The sequence below is a fragment of the Seriola lalandi genome, unplaced genomic scaffold, assembly GCF_002814215.2.
Source record: "Seriola lalandi dorsalis isolate HSWRI2012SDOR001 ecotype SW California unplaced genomic scaffold, Sedor1 jcf7180002053097, whole genome shotgun sequence".
NCBI classification, from domain to species: domain Eukaryota; kingdom Metazoa; phylum Chordata; class Actinopteri; order Carangiformes; family Carangidae; genus Seriola; species Seriola lalandi.
Genome location: NW_019523650.1, coordinates 78,277 through 98,262, shown reverse-complemented (window position 1 = coordinate 98,262; position 19,986 = coordinate 78,277). Strand labels below are relative to the sequence as shown.

Sequence of the window (19,986 nt, the reverse complement as noted above, 5' to 3'; positions counted from 1 at the left end):
GGGGGGGGGGCTCCCAGGAGTAATGAAGTTAAACCTGCCCCCTTTTTTTTTCCTCCTTTTTTTTCTCCCTCTCAGCAGCTCGGTCCTTATAGGGCATTCTCCAGGGACAGAGCTGATGAGGAGACTGAGTTACTACAGAGGTGGTGCATGTGTGTGTTTGCATGTGATGTGCCGATCTGACAGAAAAGTCACAAGAGGAGTTGATGTGGGAGTTAGTGGAAGTTATGAAAACCGTTTACACACACACACGCCCACACACACACACACGCACACACACACACACACACACACACACAATTTTACACAGATGTTATACAATGAGAATCAGTTTAAGGCAGAGAGGACAAATAGGAGTGAGTGTCTGAATGAGAGAGTGAGTATGAATGTTCTCTGTGGAGTCAAGCTCAGCTGATGTGAGAAATGTGTGAAGGAGGAACCAGGAATGGGCAAACAGAGCCCTGGGAATGAGGGCATGGGAAAAGCATTTGACTAAGAGAGAAGGTGAGAATGTGGAACACAGTGAGGGAAGGTAAGAAAAGACTACAATTTTGAATTTAAAGAAAAATCCCATTTCTTTTTACAAATCAGGCCCTGTTTATAGTTTTGGCCATCACTCATATAAGTTGTGATACCATTTTATTAACAAAGTTGCTGAGATCTGGGGATACAGGAGCAAGGATCACCCCCAGCCCCATTATCCAAGCCACTATTAGAGGTGACATCGAAAGTCAAATGTCCTCACAGCATAGAAAAACTGCATATGGATGCGACTATGGTAGTATGCTGAAGTTCAACTAGGAAGCCACTTCCAGGTTGCTGCGATATCTCAGTAGAAAACTTTGTGAGGACAATGTTTTAATAACGGACAGAACTGATGGCCATGTACAGTATATAATGCAAAGTCACAAGATCCATACTATAAAAAAACCCCCACAAATTTCCTTTATACTTCAGAGGGGATATAGTTGACAGTGGAAAATGGAGTGCAACATATATATCCGTGCAAAGTATTAGAGCCAGATAATATGGGTAAAAATACTGTAAATCCATATAATCTAATATGCACAACATGTCTATCTTTGATAATACAAGTGTATCTGTGTCTCTGATAGCGCACTAAGTTCTGTGCATGTTGGTATCTGTGTGTCACCTCCTCCATGGCGCTGATGAGATTCTGAGTTGATTTGCTGATGTCGCCCCCGACAGTGGCGGGTCCCCCTCCCTGGTATGTGGAGTCTGGAGAGTCGTGGCCGCTCATCTCCACTGTGTAACTGGCTTTGGTTGGCCAACACAGCTGGTTGTGCATGACGAAGTACACTGCAAACACATACAATCCCTGTAGAGAAAGAGTGGAAAATCAGCATTAAGAAATAAGTTCTACATTCTCCACGCCTCTGTTCCTTTATCTTCTACAGAGCTCCTCAGTATCATGTCTAGATCAGTCTCAAGCCGAAATGTTTCAGACATCAATTACATCTGTCAAAGTTTTGTGGTTGCTTGTAATGCCTCGGATCCAAGAACTGAAAGAGCACATAGTTTCAAAATGTTAAACATAAGCATAAATTGTGTAATATCAAATAATACTGTACCCAGGATGCATTATTATTAAGCAATGCATTGTTATTGCACTAATAGTTAAAGCTTTTTCACATCAATCGTACGAACAGCATCTCTTCCAGCATGATTAATGGACAATTACTTCATCATTGGGCCATGACATCATTGGCACCCAGGTATTTCTGCTTCCTCTACTTCCTTGTCATTACCAAATCCTCCTGGTCCACAGCACCGGGCTGCGAATTTCCCCAAAACACCAGGGTGTCAAATACCACGGGGCCATCCCGCATTTCACAACACTCATCACCGGGTGATGACGGCAGCCGCAGACAGAGATGGAATGCACAAGAGTGGTGCATGAATGTGTTTGCATACAGGTGCATGCAAACGCACAGCCAATGATGCACACACAGAAACACATTTAGACATATAAAAAGGACTGTGGTTCGGTGGTGACAAGAAATGGGCAAAAAAGTAAGTACCTGGACGCCATTTCGGTCAGTAAAGCACATATCTCTAAACATGGTTAAGAGAGCAATTGATATCTTAGGAGAAATGCATGATCCTCTAACTAGATTTTCTCAGTTGGCTTGTTTTTGACAATGCTCAATCTGTCTGATGAGCAAAGTGCTTTGTTTTCAACGAGAGGCAGTGGGTAAGAACTTCCCAAACTGTCCCAAACCTCAAAGCTCTCTATGTGACATGAAGTTTTGCTGCATATTTAAACTATAAAGCTGCATGTAACCAACCCACAGGCATCTGGGTTTATGTGTGACAGAGCCAACAAGAAACAGCAGATCGGCTGATTAGCAAGGAACAGCAAACTTGCCCAGCATGTTCCTGTATAGCAAAGTAATCATCATTACCTGTGTATCCAAGGGATATTGCAATAGAAAAAGGATTTAAACAGTGCTGATGGTTACAATCAACATTACGAGAAAAGACAACGAGAACCGTCACTGGAAACTGTGTGTTTATGGGTGCATTGTAAAACTGGAACATCCAGCTTGTAAGAAGGAGAAATATGTTGTAAATAGATAAAATGGAACATGAAACACCTCACAGGTCATTAGCTGTGTTTTATAGCCTGACATCTCTCAAATAGTGACTTGCACAAACTGTCAAGTGCTGTACATCCATGTACATGGGTTCGTGCATTCATGTGCCTTCCTGGACAAGCGTGAGATTAATGTAGAGTGATTGCACTGTTTTTGAATTTGAATTGTCTGTGTATGAATTCAAAGAACGAAATGAACTTTTCTTTGTGTGACCACTGGGAACATTAAACAAAAGCAGCCAGGTGTGTGTTCACGTCTGGGTGTGTATTTTGCTATCCCTCGCAGCGGTGTTGTGGGTGATTAGCACATATCATTAGCAGACTGTGCAGCCTGAGGAACAGGCTTTACAACCATAAGGCCTGTTATGTAAGTGTTCCCTGATCACTGGAGAGGCCACGTCTTTAGAGATGGAAAGCACAGCCCTAAGGAGAGCAGGAAGGACAGGGAAGGCGGTGGGTCGGTGGGAGGCCAAAGCTTGGATCAAGAGAAAGCAAAGAGAAGTGGAAAGAAACATTTGGGGGGGAAAGTGAGAGAAAAAATTGTATCTACAGAGATTAAAAAGTAGAGTTAATTCAAAAGAAATACAAGCCTACAAAGTTTTCTTAAGTGACTCATGTGAGAGTGACAATATTGTTATTCAGGACAGATTTAGCCTGGATAATTAATGCAATATTCTCTTCAGTCCTAACTGTGAAAAGTGATGTGAACAATTTTCTGTGCTCGTTAAAACAACGGATCTATTTCCCCTAAATCGTGAGTCTTCGCAGGCTTCACACAGCTGCCTGCGTGTGTGTAGACACGCGTCGGCCTGGGTCTTCGTTTCAATAATAACACACAGATATCCTGTGTCCTATTTATAGGCGACAACAAAGGTTGAATGAGGAAGCGGGGGTGGAATTGAATCGTAATGGAGCATGGTGCTGCTTCACGGCTGTGGATGTTTCTGACGGTGACGATACAATGAGGTAAGGCTTACTGGCAGAGGGGCTGCGGCCAGAGGAGATAATGAGGGGTGGTGCTGTGGTGATTTGATTATTGTATTCTAATTCAGCCTGATGTGGCACAGATGTGGATCCTGAGTAACAATAGAAACGAAGGATGGAAGGAAGGATAGAAGAAAAAAGAGAGGTCTGTGGATTAAAAAGTCTTATTTTTCTAATTTCGCCGCAAATACGATTATTTTGACAGTCTGGTTCGATCGAATGTCCTGCGTGAGACGAAAAGTTGCTTTCTACAAAGAAAACTAAAGAGAAATCTCTGCTCTGCAACACAAACACAGTTGTGCACAGCTGTAACATCTGCATCTGTTTAATGGCATTCAGTAATCAGCTGTTGGGAGGTGTGCCACACAAGCACATCAACAACAACACCAAGGGAAACATGGAAAATTCTCCTAATGGAAAATTCACACCATGAAGGAAACAATAACAACTGCTTTACCATACTTTGCAGCAGAGACCGACAGTACAACGGCTTCCAACCTCAAGGCAATGGAACAAAATGGAAAACGATGACACTAAAGACCTGATTAAAGGATAAGAAAGCATTGTCTACATTAGCAGCTGGTGGAATAATAATGTTGAGAAACAGGTGGTCATGTGGCATCTTAGCCAGTACAATATCTAAGTGAAACATTTATTAACTTATTCTGCTCATTTAAAATTTTACACTCAAATAATGAAGTGAAAATAAAATTACAACTCAGTCTAGTTATCAAGCTAGTGCATGACTGATGACATGAAATCTGATCTGAGGAGATCTACTGATCGTAAATTTGTTAATGGGTGACACAGTCGTCTTGTGAAACAGTTTTTAAAAGCATTCTGTAAACAGCCCTTTAATTATAACTTCTTGCATAAGCACCAGAACACATTAACACAGAAATGAACTTCTTTCATAAGTCTTTGACAGTCTGTTATGAATAATGACAATCTAATTGCTGTTCAAGGTGTGCAGATTGTTTGATGAGAATTACATTTCCAGTCTCTGTTATCAGGATCCCATTTGCTTTCATTAAACTTTCAGTCAGTCCCTAATGGAAGTCCCACAATAACACATAATGTCAGCCCTCTTACTGCAACTCTTTTCTCCTTCACAGCTAAATAAATTAAGTTTGCCCCATAAAACTTGCGCGCGTGCGCGCACACACACACACACACACACACACACACACACACACACACACACACACACACACAAATCTAATTGCAACCATGCTTGGTACATGGCAACAGCATCTCCATCAACACAGAGTCCATTTCCTTAGCAATGCTTTGTGAAAACTAGGTCAGACGCATTCGTTTCCTGCTAATCAATGTCCTTGGATGTGCTTTGGGGCTCTTTATCTGTCTGTTCCACTCTGATGAGTCCTTCCTTATGCCTACTGCAGACCCAGACCAAACCCCAGAGGCTGCCGCTTTAGTCTGAATTTTGAGGGTTGCAATGTAGAAACCAGAATTGAAAATCAATTTTCATAGATCTTTTTTTTTCTCTTAGAGAAAGCTGAGTTTGAGAAGTTAGCTGCAAGGGTCAACTTGTCACCCGAGTGTGTCCTGCCTGAAGCCAAGGGCAAAAGGGATGCAATAGGGGGCAATCTATTAGGCTGGCATAAAGTCCTTTTATGTTGTATTTGCCCTCTCTCAGTAGAAATGTAGCTGATTGCCACAGAGCCAGCAGGAATAGACTGGTGTTGTATATGTGATCGTGTGTGTGTATGCCTGTGTGTTTCTGTTATTAGTGTGAGGGCAGACATAGGAGGATTGGATGTGGAGGACTGGGAGGCCTTAGGGGGCCTAAATCAAAGACAGGAACACATTGAGGTCACTACAGAAAGGACTTTAATCTTTAAAGTGTTCCCACGGGATTAAGGCCGGATTTTTACCGGATTTTTTAAGACAAAACAAAAATTAAATTGGTGTCTAGAAGGATTTGGGAATGCAACATGGTACTGGCCATTCATTTTCCAGACATAAACCGAGAAGTGTAATCAATATTAAAATGCTCTAATTAACAAACATATTAATGTAATCAATTCAAAGTGACCCTTAAAGAACATCATCATACTGCTGGTCTGCTAAAGAAACTGACCACATGATGTCAAAGGGCGGGACAAAACTCAGCTCATAAACAAGTGCTAAATGCGACATCAACTGCTGGTGTTGACATCACTTCTGGTCATTGGTCACTGTACCACCAAGAGAAGTTTACTTTGGTGCAGTGCTGTTGTCCTTGGCATGTGAATGCCACATATCACCACGGGTTACCACAGACCTCTTATGGCACACTTTACAGGCAGATGGTGCCTCTCAGAGGATGACAGAAGAGACCACAAACATTTATAGACTACACAAGAAAGACAAGAATCTATTGCACCAAAGAGAATGGGGTTGGCAGAGCTTCCTGGATATCTTTGCAAAGAGGACATGATTAAAGTCTCAAAAGATGCAAGACATTTCCAGAAAACTACAACTCTGCTGCCTGGAAGTTTACTTTATAAAATACTGAGTGAAATGGACACCAACTTTTGAAATCCAACACTGTAGCTCCTGATGATAAACTACTGGCATGGAGCTAGTTTAGGGAACTTCTCCCAGACAACACTGCAATGAATTTTCAGCCATCTGTAATAACTAACAAAAATAATCCTAACAAAAAAAATGCCTCATATTTTCAAGTTTATATAAGACTAAACTAAATATAACCCAGTAATGTTAAAATGAACACTTTTGTTTATTACAGTACAACTGAATTTCATTTGTCTGTGAAGGCTGCGTAAGTTGTATTACACATTTGGCTTTAGAGAAATCCTCATAAATAATTCACTATCAGATACCAAAAGCAGAAGTATTAGCTGGGTTCAACCTATAATCATTGATGATTGTTATGTAACTCTGGAGTTAGACACCTGTGTAAATGTCTGCGGGTTTCGAGCTGTAAGGAGGATATTTGGTGATAGAGTTATCTTGTGCCTCATTATCGTCCGCTCTTTATCTCCATTGATACTTGGAGCACAGTCAGAATAAAGAGAGGGAGCAGCAAATTGAGAGAAGGACAAATAAAGACAACAAAAAGACAAAACATTAATGGAAAGTGGAGAGAGACAGAGAGAGAAAGATGGCAGTGAGACGCCTCAGTGAGATGTGACACAGTGATGACCCTGCCTCTCTCTCCACTCCTGAGGCTCCTCGGGCACCAACACATCAGAGCTGGGCTTCAAAGTGGGATGAACTAGCCTTCATCACTCCCTCTATCTTAGTCTCACACACACACACACACACACACACACACACACACACACACACACACACACACGACTCCCTATTGGTTGGAGTACATTCAGGTTAAAGTCCCCACTGGGATACAAGAGCAAGAACACACAGTCCTCTACACACACAGATACCAGTCTATCAGCCTAAATAATCACTTTTGCTTTTGGTAACTTCCAGAAAGCCCTCTAATATTACAATCTGTGAAATGCAAACACATTGACCAACTACCACACCAAAGAATAAATCTATGTTAATCCAAAAGTACACATCCTGATATTATTATTGCGCCCCATAGCACCCTCAAATCCCCATGTTTTCTTCTGGCTTACTGTGCACAGTTCACAGTTGAGTTTTAAAACAGCAACATTTTACTGGGAGGTAATTTGGAGATTTGGGAATGTTATTGGGAGCTGTATAACACAAGAGGAGATGATGCGATGATGTCAACTCAAGTCAAAGTTGGAAAAAAAAAAGAAAATTTAACTCATTTCAAGCTTGAGAGTGCAAATCGAAACTTTCCATAGATTAGCTTCACTTCATAACTCAGGGAACATTAACAAAGATGACAACTAAAATTTATGTTGATAGCTCGTGTGGAAATAATGACAGCAGTAATGATGAGATTAAGGAGTAAGATAATAAACAGCAAATCAGTACATTAATTGCACCAGTACAGTGTATAACCAAAAAAGGAATACAAGATGCTGTTGATATGTGTATTTGATTAAATGACTGTATTGTGTGTAACACGTACTGTAAGTAAGTATACAAACAAATAAGCATATGAGCTCACCAGCAGGCAGTTGAAGATGACGTAGAGGATGAGCATCCACAGGTGCCTGTAGCCCATATGGAGTCCCGCCCACAACCAGACCAGAGAGACGAGCAGGAACAGGAAGAGGACAAGCGGCACCTCTGGAGCACAAGAGAACAGAAGAAGATGAAAACACAATCTCAGCACAAGAGAGAATATCAACAAACTAAATGAAGGTTACTGTGTAACAAAGCCTATACTACCTTAGATGAGCTAACACTTATCATACCCAAAGTATTTTACAATGTATGAATGTGCATGTACACACACACAAACACTTTTTACTTTGAACATACTAAGAGTTTGACATGAGCAATATGGTACTTGACTTAAACGAGTGCAGAACACATTATGCTTGATACCAGATGTTGTTGCATCATCATTTGGATTTAGATTCTCAGGGATATATACAGCATAGTGTAATCCTCATTTGTTGCTAATGTTTCTGAGGCCGGGGCTGACAACCTCCAACAGTGGGGCAATAAGAAGAGACGGAGGGGATGTGAGAACCACGAGCGAGCATCAGCAGCTGTTTAATGACCCAGTTCTTGCATCTCCAATTCACCCATTGGTGCATGGCATCTTTTCTGCTCCAACAGTCATCATGAACCCGTGTGCTGTGCATGTGGACTCACGTGGACCCTGATTTTTAAGTCCCAGCTGTACACAGCTGGAGAACAGACATAAAAGGTTGGCTGAGAAGACCTTCGCTCCACACTCTCATATATATGTAGCCAGTAAGCAATCATGCAGTGTGCCCTCAGGGGAATGCTCCCATTTTCGCCACTCATCTATTGAACTTTTGTGGTGCCGCAAATGCATAAGATGTGCTGATACTAATCCAAGACCCTGTGTGCACAATCATTTTGGATGTGCAAATGGCGGAGACAACTGGTGTGTTAGCATGTATAGCCTCATTTATACATACTGTATATTCTAAGAGGTGACATTGGTAGGGTGCATGATGGAGCTGATTATCAAAATTTAGACATTCTCGCAAAAGGAAAAATATGGCTGCTGGGTAATTAACCTGAAGCCAAACAGGCTTTTGAACAAATAGCCTGGTGGACAACTTTGATTTTGTTTAAATCTTGTTTGATCATTTCAAGCTTCCAAGTGTTTAAGAATGAGAATGAAATAAATCATATATTGCCTAGTAATGTTCTTTAGTATACCAATACTAATATTGATATTTGCAATGCTTTAACAAATAAAAACAGTCCATGCCATTCCAATTGACAAACATTGTAGCAAGCCTAGACCTTGGCTCACCTCACCCCTCTCAGTATAGAGAACGGGACTATCACTGTGACTCATGTCGTCTAAGGAAGTTTGTAATTAGCCTACCCTTTGGTAAATAAGGCCCTGAAAACATACTCTCACGTGGAAGCAATCCAACAATTACAAACATGTGGCCTCACGCTAAAATGCACACTGTCTCCCCTGCATGCTGTATACAGTAAACACACACCACACTGTACACAGCATGCAGAGAAACGTTCAAGCATATCTTCTGTATTTGGACTGTGTCAGGTGTTTCTAAGATAAGATGAGTCTACCAGGAGATCTTTCTGCACGTGTCTCTAAATTGAGCTCTACTGTGGCAACTGGCATCACTGGTAACCCACTTTTTGTCAGGGCACTGCTCTCAGGCTTACAGTATGTCACACTACACAAGCGGAGGTGAACAAGGTGCCTCAGACTTTGTCTATAAAAGTAAGTACAGATAGATTCATATTGTTTATAACCACTGCCTCTTGTACTATTCATGATTCACGATGTGAGCGTTCTCTCACTGAATTGGAGACTGAATTAGGGGCACTGACGTATCCTTGGACCTCATCTATATCAGTTCATGGTGTTCCTCTCAGCTTGAAAAATCATTCCCTCTCCTATTATTAGAACAGCTAATTAGAAGACAAACAAAATGAGTACTGCCAATCAGGAGTAGACAAGTCAAGTGTCAGAGTGACTCATCACAACAGAGAGAGAGAGAGAGAGAGAGACAGAGAAAGAGAGAGGCCTGATAAATAAACCAGCTCATTACTATCGAGCTAGTTTTCTGCAGGAGGGAAAAATTAAGGTTACTAATATGGTAGCAGCTGCTGAAAAGGACAAAATACTGTTTTTCTTTTTTTTTTTTTTTTTAAACATCTGGTCTGGTACTTATAAAGAAGAAATGGGAAATTAAAATTGTGTCTCCACTTGATGAGTAAACTTGTTCAGTTTTTTAGTTAGATGCATCACAGTTGGTGTGTCAGTCACAGTGATCACAGGTGTACTGCACCGCTCGAATTTGAACACCAAACACACCCAAGGTGGCTGTGCTGTATGGACATTTTCAGCCATTACCATTAACTTACAGTCCTATATATCTTTCTGATTGATAAATACTAAGGTAATGAAATAAGACCTTAATTAAATGGGAGTATATTAGTAGTGATAGGACCAAATTTAAAAGTAAAGGAAGAAGAAGGATTGAAAACTGGGGTGTGAGAGTTCAGAGCTGAAAAAGCTTGTATCTACACTTAACTGTGTGTTACTGCATCTCTGTAGCTACATTAATTAAGTGATTCACTCTAGCCATGCATTTAAGCAAGAGATGTGTCACTGGGCACGGACTTTTTCTGTGATGCTCTGTGTACTTCTGTAATTCTATGTGTGTATGTGTGTGTTGGGGAGTGGATGGCTGGGTTGGTAAGGTGGCTGGAATTTGCAGCGGCGTGTTTCTTTGTGTGGCTGAGAACATGATGTGCCATTGATAAGCTTTATTCATGCTCCGTGTCCTCATATCTACCATGACTATATGGAGCACACTTTATCAAACTGACCATACAAAAGAGCGCACGATGAGATGAATCTAATATATTACATTACAAATGGATTTCAGGCAACATCTTCAAAATGATGGTTTTACACTGACTTTCGAGTCCAAAGGGAAAATGTACAAATTCAAAATGACACTGCTGAGTCGCTCTCATTTTAGTCCACTGGTTGAGGTTATGTAGGACGGACTGTACAGTTCACTTCACAAGTAGGATGGAAACACAAAGCACGGGGCCCAAGTTTGCACAAAAAGTCCTCACTTAGGTGCCACTTCTACCACCCTGCCAGTTCCACTCAGGTTCTGCTTCTTATCTCACTGCAACTTTCCTCCGGCACAACCCTATTATACTTTCTGAGCAATGTTTCCTTCTCATATTCTTCCTTTGCATGCCTCCCGCTTTTGCTTTGAGACTTATTTCCTGTAAGGTTTTATTCATAGTTTGTTTCCTGTTGCTTCAGTATTATTATTTCACACTTAGTCTTGTTGTGCTTTAAGCCCACTGGGGACATTCTGTCTCAAAACCAATGTCTTACATCTCCCTCCCTCCCTCCCTCCCTCCCTCTCTCCCTCTCTCTCTCTCTCTCTCTCTCTCGCTATGTCCCTTCTATCTCACACATCTGTCTCCATCTCCTCCCTCCCTGGTTTGATTTTTCCAACCATGTAAGCACATTCCAGCGTGTGGACAAGGCAGAGCTCCCACAGTAAGAGCAGGTTCCCAGAGCCAAATGAAAACTGACTGCGAAATGCTGACTGAATGTTTGGCTTGATACCTCTGCAAAGAAGCAGAAATAAACAGAGTAGACAAGCATTTTCAGTGACTGCATGTGTACATATGTTTGTATGGTTATGGACATGTGTTAATGCATATGTAAGCACGAGAGGGTCTCAGGTCTCCGCTGGAGAAATGCTAAGTGACGAACACGAGGGAGCTACTTTTCTCCACAGGCCGACCAGCTCCAGTTTACATTTGATCAGAGCAGGGTTCCTGGTGTGAGAAGACAAACTGAGAGGAGAGCATGAGTTCAACAAAAACACCAGGACAGAAACTCAAGACGGTGCAGACATTACTGTCAAAGAGAGGTCAGCAGCTGCAATAACAACAAGCTGTAATAAGTGTGTGTTTAGTCCGCAGAAACACCCCACACACGAGCAATGTGTGTGAACTAAGTGTGAACATACAGTATAGACATGGTACAAGCTATGTTATTCTATATTGTTTCATTGAAAAGAATATTCATTTAAGACTAATTGCAGCTAATATTAGTTATTACTGCTTAGTTAAAGCAGGTAGCAGTTATTGTTAATAGACTCCAAAAGTTGTTGCCATTAGACCACAGCAGTAGTTTCAGGCTTTTCTTTTTTAGAGTTTACATTAATCTGATGTCAAATCATATTTTCTTTAGTTATAGCCAATAATTATTTACAATGGGAACTAATTATTGCTAAAAGCAAAACCAAAACAATAAAATTCTCTCAACCAGATATTTCAAGTTGAATTCTTTGAGATGTGCTCATTGTAGCCTTGAGAAATATATCTGGTAAAACCATGTATGAGAAAATGACTCCATCGTGAACAACATCTACAAAGGAGTTTGTATTTCAAGGCTACTGATAACAAGGCTGTGAGAGCAAAATATAAACACACGGCTGGCATCAGAATTAAGTGGTTGCACAGCCTCAAAAACCCAAAGCGCATAATATAGCTCTCTGCAATCAAACATTATCACTTTTCATTTTCACATTCCTGGCCAATCAATGATCAAAGTGCAGTCAGGGAACACTTGGAGCCATAAAAATAGAACAATAGTAGTTATTCATTCAACTCTGCTCTGCTCAAAATCGAAATTCTTCTGTATCAAAAGAACACCATGTCTTACAAACACACCTTGTGGGCTCAGTGGGGACTGTGATAAGGCCTTACTGATGTGTTTTGAATGGGCGCTGTTGTAAGTTTAGTTTTTGTTTTTATCAGTCACTTCCAATCTTTGCTGAGGTACAGGTCTGCAGGCCAGGACGAACGTGCAGGCACATGCTGGCACGCTTGCTAGAGTTCATTGACGTCAGAAGTCCTGCTATATCTCACCTCTCACAATCACACACACACACACACACACACACACACACACACACACACACACACACACACACACACACACACACCATCAGTTGTTTGCTGCAGTAGGGAATTTGATAATGCTGGTGACCTAAACATTCATGGTCCAAATGGCACAGGTTCTGTGCAAATCTTGGATGGACATAGAGTTCACATTACTAGATGCATGATAGTAATATAAGATAGTTGTCAAATCTATCAAAAACACATCTGATGAACAAATCAAAGCTAATCAAATTTTTTTATCATCAGAGGATGTCTTACCACTGCATATTGCAGGTCTGAAACTGCTCAGCGTTGTTGTAGCAGCATCTTTTGCTTTCAAGCCAACTTTGGCAAACTGTAGATAAGCAGGCAGTGTGCAGGGGCATGGCCTGTGTACACATACAATATCCCTCACATTGTTTTATTCTCCCTTTGAACTCCTTGGACCTTGAACATATTGAGACAAAGTCAATATTAATATATTGAGTTGTGCACTCTGCCAAAAGTAACAATAAAGATGAACAAAACAAAACAAAAACATAGACTAAATGCAGTCCATATTTTTTGTGTGCATGTCATGTTAATGCTTATATGCAGTTCATGTGCATGTGTATAGGTGGTTTTAGTGTGTCATTGTGTGTACAAATAACAACTAAAGGTGCAGCCAACACTGACACACCACTGCATTAACTTTGATGAAGAGTGTAGTGTGTGCTTTTGAATTTATTCATTTTCACAGTGCAGCTGCTGTCCTCTGTGCTTGTGCCACAAACAGTCAGTCAGGACTTTACACTAGCTGGTTTGAATAGTGTGCGCTGTGTGTTTCCCTTACTTCCTCGCTCTCTCACTTGCTCTCTCTCTGTCTCTCTCACTCTGTGTAAATAAGAAATTTAGAAGCAGCTGAAACCTTGCTTACTGTGCTGACTGCTTCCTCTCTCTTCTCATTTAAAATACAGCAGACGTATTCTTAGTCTCCTGCTACAAATAAAAAAAATCCTATAGGCTGACCTTTAACCTCAGCCTGGTTTGTGAATGAGAAAGTATCGCTCTCCTGCTAAAAACGCACACCTACCTGCAGCTCAGCAAAATGCTGTTTTGATTTCTCACACTGCTTCAGAGGCCGCACACAGTGTGTAGGGCAAACTGCTCACCAGGACTGGCACTAATTCAGGCTTTGCTTTGTCATCGGAGGGCCTTGACTGAGCAAAACAAGCTAAATCCTGCTGAGTCTCACCAATGGCCACTGATTACAGCCATGATACCGAGGGACTAAAGTGGTTGGCTAGGATCTTCATGTGTGGGCGAAATGACCGACTGCACTGAATAAATGCTCCTGATTCATACTGACTGTAACTCTGTGATGGTTATTTCTCTGCAAACAAAAATGTTACACAAGTTTGAGATTGTTGACACAGATCTCACTACACTGCATTGAGTGTATTTAGTGCTTTAAATGACTTTAAATATGTAACTGAAACACATAAAGTGTGGTAGAAAGTTTTTGGGCACCAGACTGTTTTAAAACACATTACTATCATTATTCCTAACATCTTCTTAAATGGTGCTTTAAAATTCTGAAACTCATTCCACAAAGTCACACACAAGTGCAATGAGTGAATAAAAGTAAGGATGTCAGCATAATGTCATTCATAAAAGGTCAGGTATTGAAAACATTTTGTTCCTGTTGAGGGTCTGTGACATGGATCCTTGGCTACACACAGCAGACACAGACAGAGCATGTAAACGGAGCGACTTAGGGGCTGAAACTTTTAGCTACAAATAGGGGTGGATGCAGTCTAGTTACTAAGGGCATCCTGGCAGCAGGTTACTTGTTTCTGTGGTATTTGTATGCGAGCATACCGCAGAGATATGGAGTAAATGATACTGAGATTGTACATGCAAACAATGTTCAGTTCTTATCTATTTTGTGTGCACACACTGCTCTGCCCCCTTTGCTGTGCACATTTTCAAATTCATGCGTGTGTGCGTTTGTGTACTTGTCCACATATTTGCAGGTGTGTTGGGTACCTGTGCTGTTGGTGCGTCCGCGATAAATGTCATCGTAGGCCTTCCACTGCTGAGTAACCTGGTAAGCATGAATGAACATGACCAGCACAGCTACCAGACAGATGAGAGGCACCAGCACGGCCATGCACAGAGCTGCGTAGATGTTCGGGATAAAACACCTAGAGGAAGAGCGGACAGAAGTATGAGTGTTTAGTGTTGCCTCACAGTTTTTTTTTTGAAAAAGCAGAATGTCTGAGAAAAGAAGAGGAAGGTGCGAGAGTGAGAGAAGGCAAAGTCATGCTAAAAAGAATTAAGCAAAGAGTTTGTCCAGCTCAGCTTCGTCACATGATGCCACAAAGGTGAGCTCTGGGAAACGGAAACCTAGATTAGATCTGTGTATTGCACTATATTTACTCCAGTTAAGACTTTGTTTCTTCAGGTTTCACAAACACGAGCTGCCCAGTGAGATCTCTGATCCTGCCTAAGACTCACAGCATTATTGCTCAACAGCAGCTTTTGCCTTCGGCGGCAAAATACGCATGTTCTTAACCAGGTCACCCTGGAGCTAGAGCTGGATAACATCTAAGGCCAAAGACGCTTAAAAGCATTTTTCTATTTAAAGGATGAAAGAACATTTCAATGAACAAACAACATGATATATTTGTCTCCTGCTTTGAAAAGGAGATGAGTGTGGAGTGTGTAATCTGAGTTCAACTGCTGAAAAAAAAAGTTTCTTTGAGGACAAGCTGAATTTCAGGCTTAATACACATAATAAAACATCAAAAGGTTATTCTTTAAAAAAGGGGAATTCTTCATCAGAGCTACCTTTTGTTTCCAATTAAGATCAAGTTATTTCTCTTTCTATTATCTCTCTTTTAGTGTGAGTGAGTATTTTACTATCTCTATCCCTCTATTTTTCTCCTGGGAAATCTCCGGAGTTTCTTTCCAATCAGACATGTTTTGCTTTATTAAAGAAAACTGGGTGAAATATTGTTCTCTGGGAAAATCAACATCCTTAAATAAACTGTAACTGCCAAACAACTATCAAAACACTCATATGACTTTCACAAAACAAGCTCGCCCCCTTGTTTGGTGGCAGCGTAAGAAACACAGATAGGACTTCACTGCGGGCTTGAGTAATGGCAGAGAAATAATTGGAACTTTGCTAGCCATAACATAACATGAGGTATGCCAAATAAAGTATTGCATCACCAGCATGTCCCAGCAAGACAGCCAGACGATGAGAGTGTAAACACACTGGAATATGGATATTTATACTGCTGTGGCCTTGTGACGGGATGAGATCCTAATGTACTGAAAGTCTCACAAGAAAGTGGAATCTCAGGGATTCTTGTAGTGGATGGAGAAAACATTACCCAGGGGCCCATTCTACTAAATTCATGGTTTGAGAGAGAAGAAACAAAGTGAGCAATGCCTTTTATGGGTGGTTTTCATAGAAACACTGCTGGGATTTTCTTTTTTATACATACCACAGAGTGAGGCGGTGGGTCACTAAAGCCCATGGGCCTGTTTCAGGGAACACCTAATATAAAGATAATATAAAGATAATGATATAAATCAAATCTGTCTTAAGGAAAGATACATGCTCCTGTGGTAGCTTCTAGCTTACATAATGTGGCCGCAGGACATTCGACTTATAGATTTACATTTCCACAGGTGAAGACTATACAACAGCTTCTGTGGGATACAGATGTCCAGCTTCCTCAGGAAATTACATGAGCAACTTTATAGCCTGGCTGTAACGTAGCCAAACTAACCATGAACCATTGTGTCCAGGTAACATAGTTTATCAATTCCAATAACAATAGTATATAAATAAGTCAAAAGTAAATAATTTCTTTTTTGTTCAAATCCAAATTCAAATCCAATTTAAAGTTATTGTAATTGAAATTGTTATGATCCCCTCTGTTGATCAGTTGTGCATAGATGATGTAGTAAGTGAACGAAGACTACATACTATTTCAAATAATTAACACAAAATCAATAAATTCGAAGCTTAAGTTAGCAGCCACAATACGTACTGAATCTTGGAGTACGTATTATTGTAAAATCCTTTTATATCTATATTATACAATTCAAAAATACTTAAAATGTACCAAAATAACAATGAACATTTATTTCAGAATTTTCTCTGTTAAGTTTAAGTTTTGTTTCATCTTTAATCTCACAATTTAATTGCCTCCTCGTTTTATGGTCAGAGTTTCTGCTTTGTCCAATCATGACAAAAACAGGGCAAAAAGTGTAGACCTGTTGTGTGATTAAATAGTGCCCCTTCCTATTATGCACTCATCTCACCATACTCAATTACCTATCTATCTTGCAGCAAGTACCAATAAAAGGTCTTTCATTGACAGTTAACAACAACAGCTGTTTGAATATATATGACAAAATGCATACAGTTACAATATAATACAATACAAAACCACCAACTGATGCAAGGTCTGAGCATGACACCTGTTTGTACACAGCCAGCAGATAAACTGAGACAACTTGAGTGGTGAGAAAACAAGTGGCTACCTGTTTACACTGATTGATGAGGAGCCAGAGAGAGAGAGAGAGAGAGAGAGAGAGAGAGAGAGAGAGGGAGAGGGAGGAATGAATTCAAAGGCTGCCTCATAACCTCAAAGAGATAGGTACGCTTCCTGGGAAACTGAATACTCCTCTGTGTCCTTAAATCTCTCATGTGTACGCTCACTGTCTCACACACACCCACCCACAGGAAACACATGCACACCCTCGATCCCAAGGATAACAGCCACACCTCGGACCACTGGCTAATTTTAGATGTGATTTAAGGGTTCCAGCTCCATTGGTGTTGGACTTCGCCCGTCATGCACACTTCACACACGAAAGAAAGAAAGAAAGACATACACACACATGCCTGACTAGAAAACCATTGTGCAGCTTTTCACAGAGTGACCTCATCCGTTGGGCTCTAGGATTCAGGTACTCTATACAAAGATGGCCGTCGGTTATTTTTAGCACAAACACACACAAAGCCATACAGTATATGGGTAATTTAAAGTTTCTCCCTTCCTCTGGGCACCCTACTGTGTGAAAGCCTCCACCTCCAAGGTAAAGACTTTCTGTGGGGAGACGCATGTAAACACTGAAACTCATTCCCTTATTCTGATTGGGCAAGATACGTCCTCATATGATGTCACTGGCTCAGGTGTTTTCTGTTTGCTCTCGACTGAAGTGGAATTTAGCGAAGCCAAAAAAAGTAACTTTAGTCACCATAGCTGACACAAACCACTTTCAGAAATATGAGTCCTCTTATGAAAACAGATTACATTAGTGTCTATTCCACCTGCCTTTCATCAGTTATCCAGACCACTTGTGTGTGTTTATGTGTTTTGCAATGTCCACTCACACATCTCCTTGAACCAGTCCGTACACAGTGTGTATGGTCCATCCAAAACCACCAAGCAAGACGATGACCAGGACAACGATGACCAAAGCAGGAAGTCCCCAGCCCAACAGGAAGTAGAGCAGGTATCGGCGCTCGGTGTGCTCGTCATTCATCACCAGCACTTGCCAGAAGTTCACTGCCTGGGGACATAGTTTGAGAAAACAACATGTGTACAGGACTGTGAAGATATGTGGCACAGACATGTGCCAGCGCATGTAACACCTTTATGAGTTTTAATGTTTCTCTCAAACCTATAGCAGCCCAGTAATGTGGTGAAGAAAGGCAGTGTTTGGACTTGATTGATTTTTTTCATGTGTCATACAACCACACTTTTATCGCACCCACAACAGCTATATTTGTAATCTAGCAAGCTTTGATAGACTCATCCATGTGATGCACTAAGCCCTGCATTGTTACATAAGTGGCTTTTCAGAAGACCTGCTGGTTATGACACAGACACAATGTCTTATCCCTGTGTGAGGACCTCAGCAAACAATGTCATACAGTATCTTCAGTTTTAAACTGCTACACTGGTGGTGGGAGGCAACGTTTAATTTTAAATTGAGTTTTAAAGATAAGCTCAAGGGCAAAACGAAGTAGCTCTCCATTTTCCAATGCAGGCTGGGGTTAAAGTTAAAGTCCATTGTTTTGCTCAGAGTAACACGCATTTATGCAACAGCTCAACAGCTATGATGAGCAGCAGCTGATAATGTTTGTTACTGTCCATCTGTCTGCAAACACTTAAGCGGGACATTTGCAAAGAGGACATGGTGATGCACATAATGACAGGGAGTTAAGAGATGCTGAACCCTATGATAACCTCTGTCCATCCCATAACCATAACCACTGAAACAACAAACACTGATGCAAAAGCACACAAGAATACACACAAACAGACACACACATATGCACACAACTGCACTCCAGTTGTGTAACAGCTTGACTACACTGCCTTAAGACAATAGCGTGATGTCAGTCTTTCCTTGGCTGTGAGCAGGCTGGAGCCACAGAGATACAGTAAATGAATTATGGGTAACTCTGTTCTGAACTGTTGCCGCTGCAATGGCTGCATGTCTCGCTGACCGTTGATACTGCGGCCTGAGAATAACGCAGGAATACAGATCGATAAGCTTGCTGACTTCATGGCTTGATGATTGGTTATGCTTTTGCCTTATCAGGAAAGTAATTGTTTAAAGGGCCGGCTCAACCAAATTACAAAAAAAAGAAAAAGAAAGAAATTTCAATATTTTCTTACATCTGATGATATCTAAACATGAGGATAGTTCTGTTTTATTTATCCAGGTACAGAAAGGAGTGGAGTGAAGGAGCAGAAATGTAAATAAAACCACTGGTGGATACAATTGAAGGTTCAGTGTTTTTTGTGATTTGGGTGAAAAGACCCTTTAACAGTAGTGCTGTTGGAAAAACCACCACCTGTGTGTTTGACCACATGTCTGGTTGACTGACTAGCCTCATCCACTATCATAATGAAATATGTCTACTGGTAAAACACGAGCTACAAAGCCTGGCAGTTTATTTGTCTGGCTAACTGGAACAGTGAAACATGGTAGAACAACACTGTGCAGCCAAGGCTTTAGTAAGTCTTTCCTGGGTAAGAGCTGTACAGTATTGTTATGTAATATTATGTAGCTTCTCAATAAGCTGAGGTTGCCTCTGCGAGCCTCTGCAGTCAAGAAAAAGCTGGTCTGGAAAGTGATTAAATTATTGGCTGTTTTCTGGCATTATGTCAGCGCATAGTTCCCTGACCAACTATTGGACATGAACATCCTCACATACACACACCCACCCACACACGCTGCAGTTATTGATTTAAGTCTTCTTCATGGACTGAGATGGGTTGCTGGCGCCCACTCGTATCATTCACTTGGCTGAAAGCAGCTACCTGATAGGGGGGGTGGGGTGG

General features: G+C 41.1%; 1 protein-coding gene across 1 annotated transcript in view; it reads right to left on the bottom strand.

Annotated features, from left to right (window-relative positions):
- adgrv1 (adhesion G protein-coupled receptor V1) overlaps positions 1–19,986 on the bottom strand; it is a 96,529-nt gene that overhangs the window by 6,735 nt on the left and 69,808 nt on the right. The window contains exons 88-91 of the mRNA XM_023400956.2: positions 18,024–18,202; positions 14,651–14,808; positions 7,677–7,798; positions 1,151–1,336 (exon numbers count right to left, since the gene is read on the bottom strand). Coding sequence (XP_023256724.1) covers positions 1,151–1,336; positions 7,677–7,798; positions 14,651–14,808; positions 18,024–18,202 — 645 coding nt within the window. The remainder of the gene's footprint in view (positions 1–1,150; positions 1,337–7,676; positions 7,799–14,650; positions 14,809–18,023; positions 18,203–19,986) is intronic.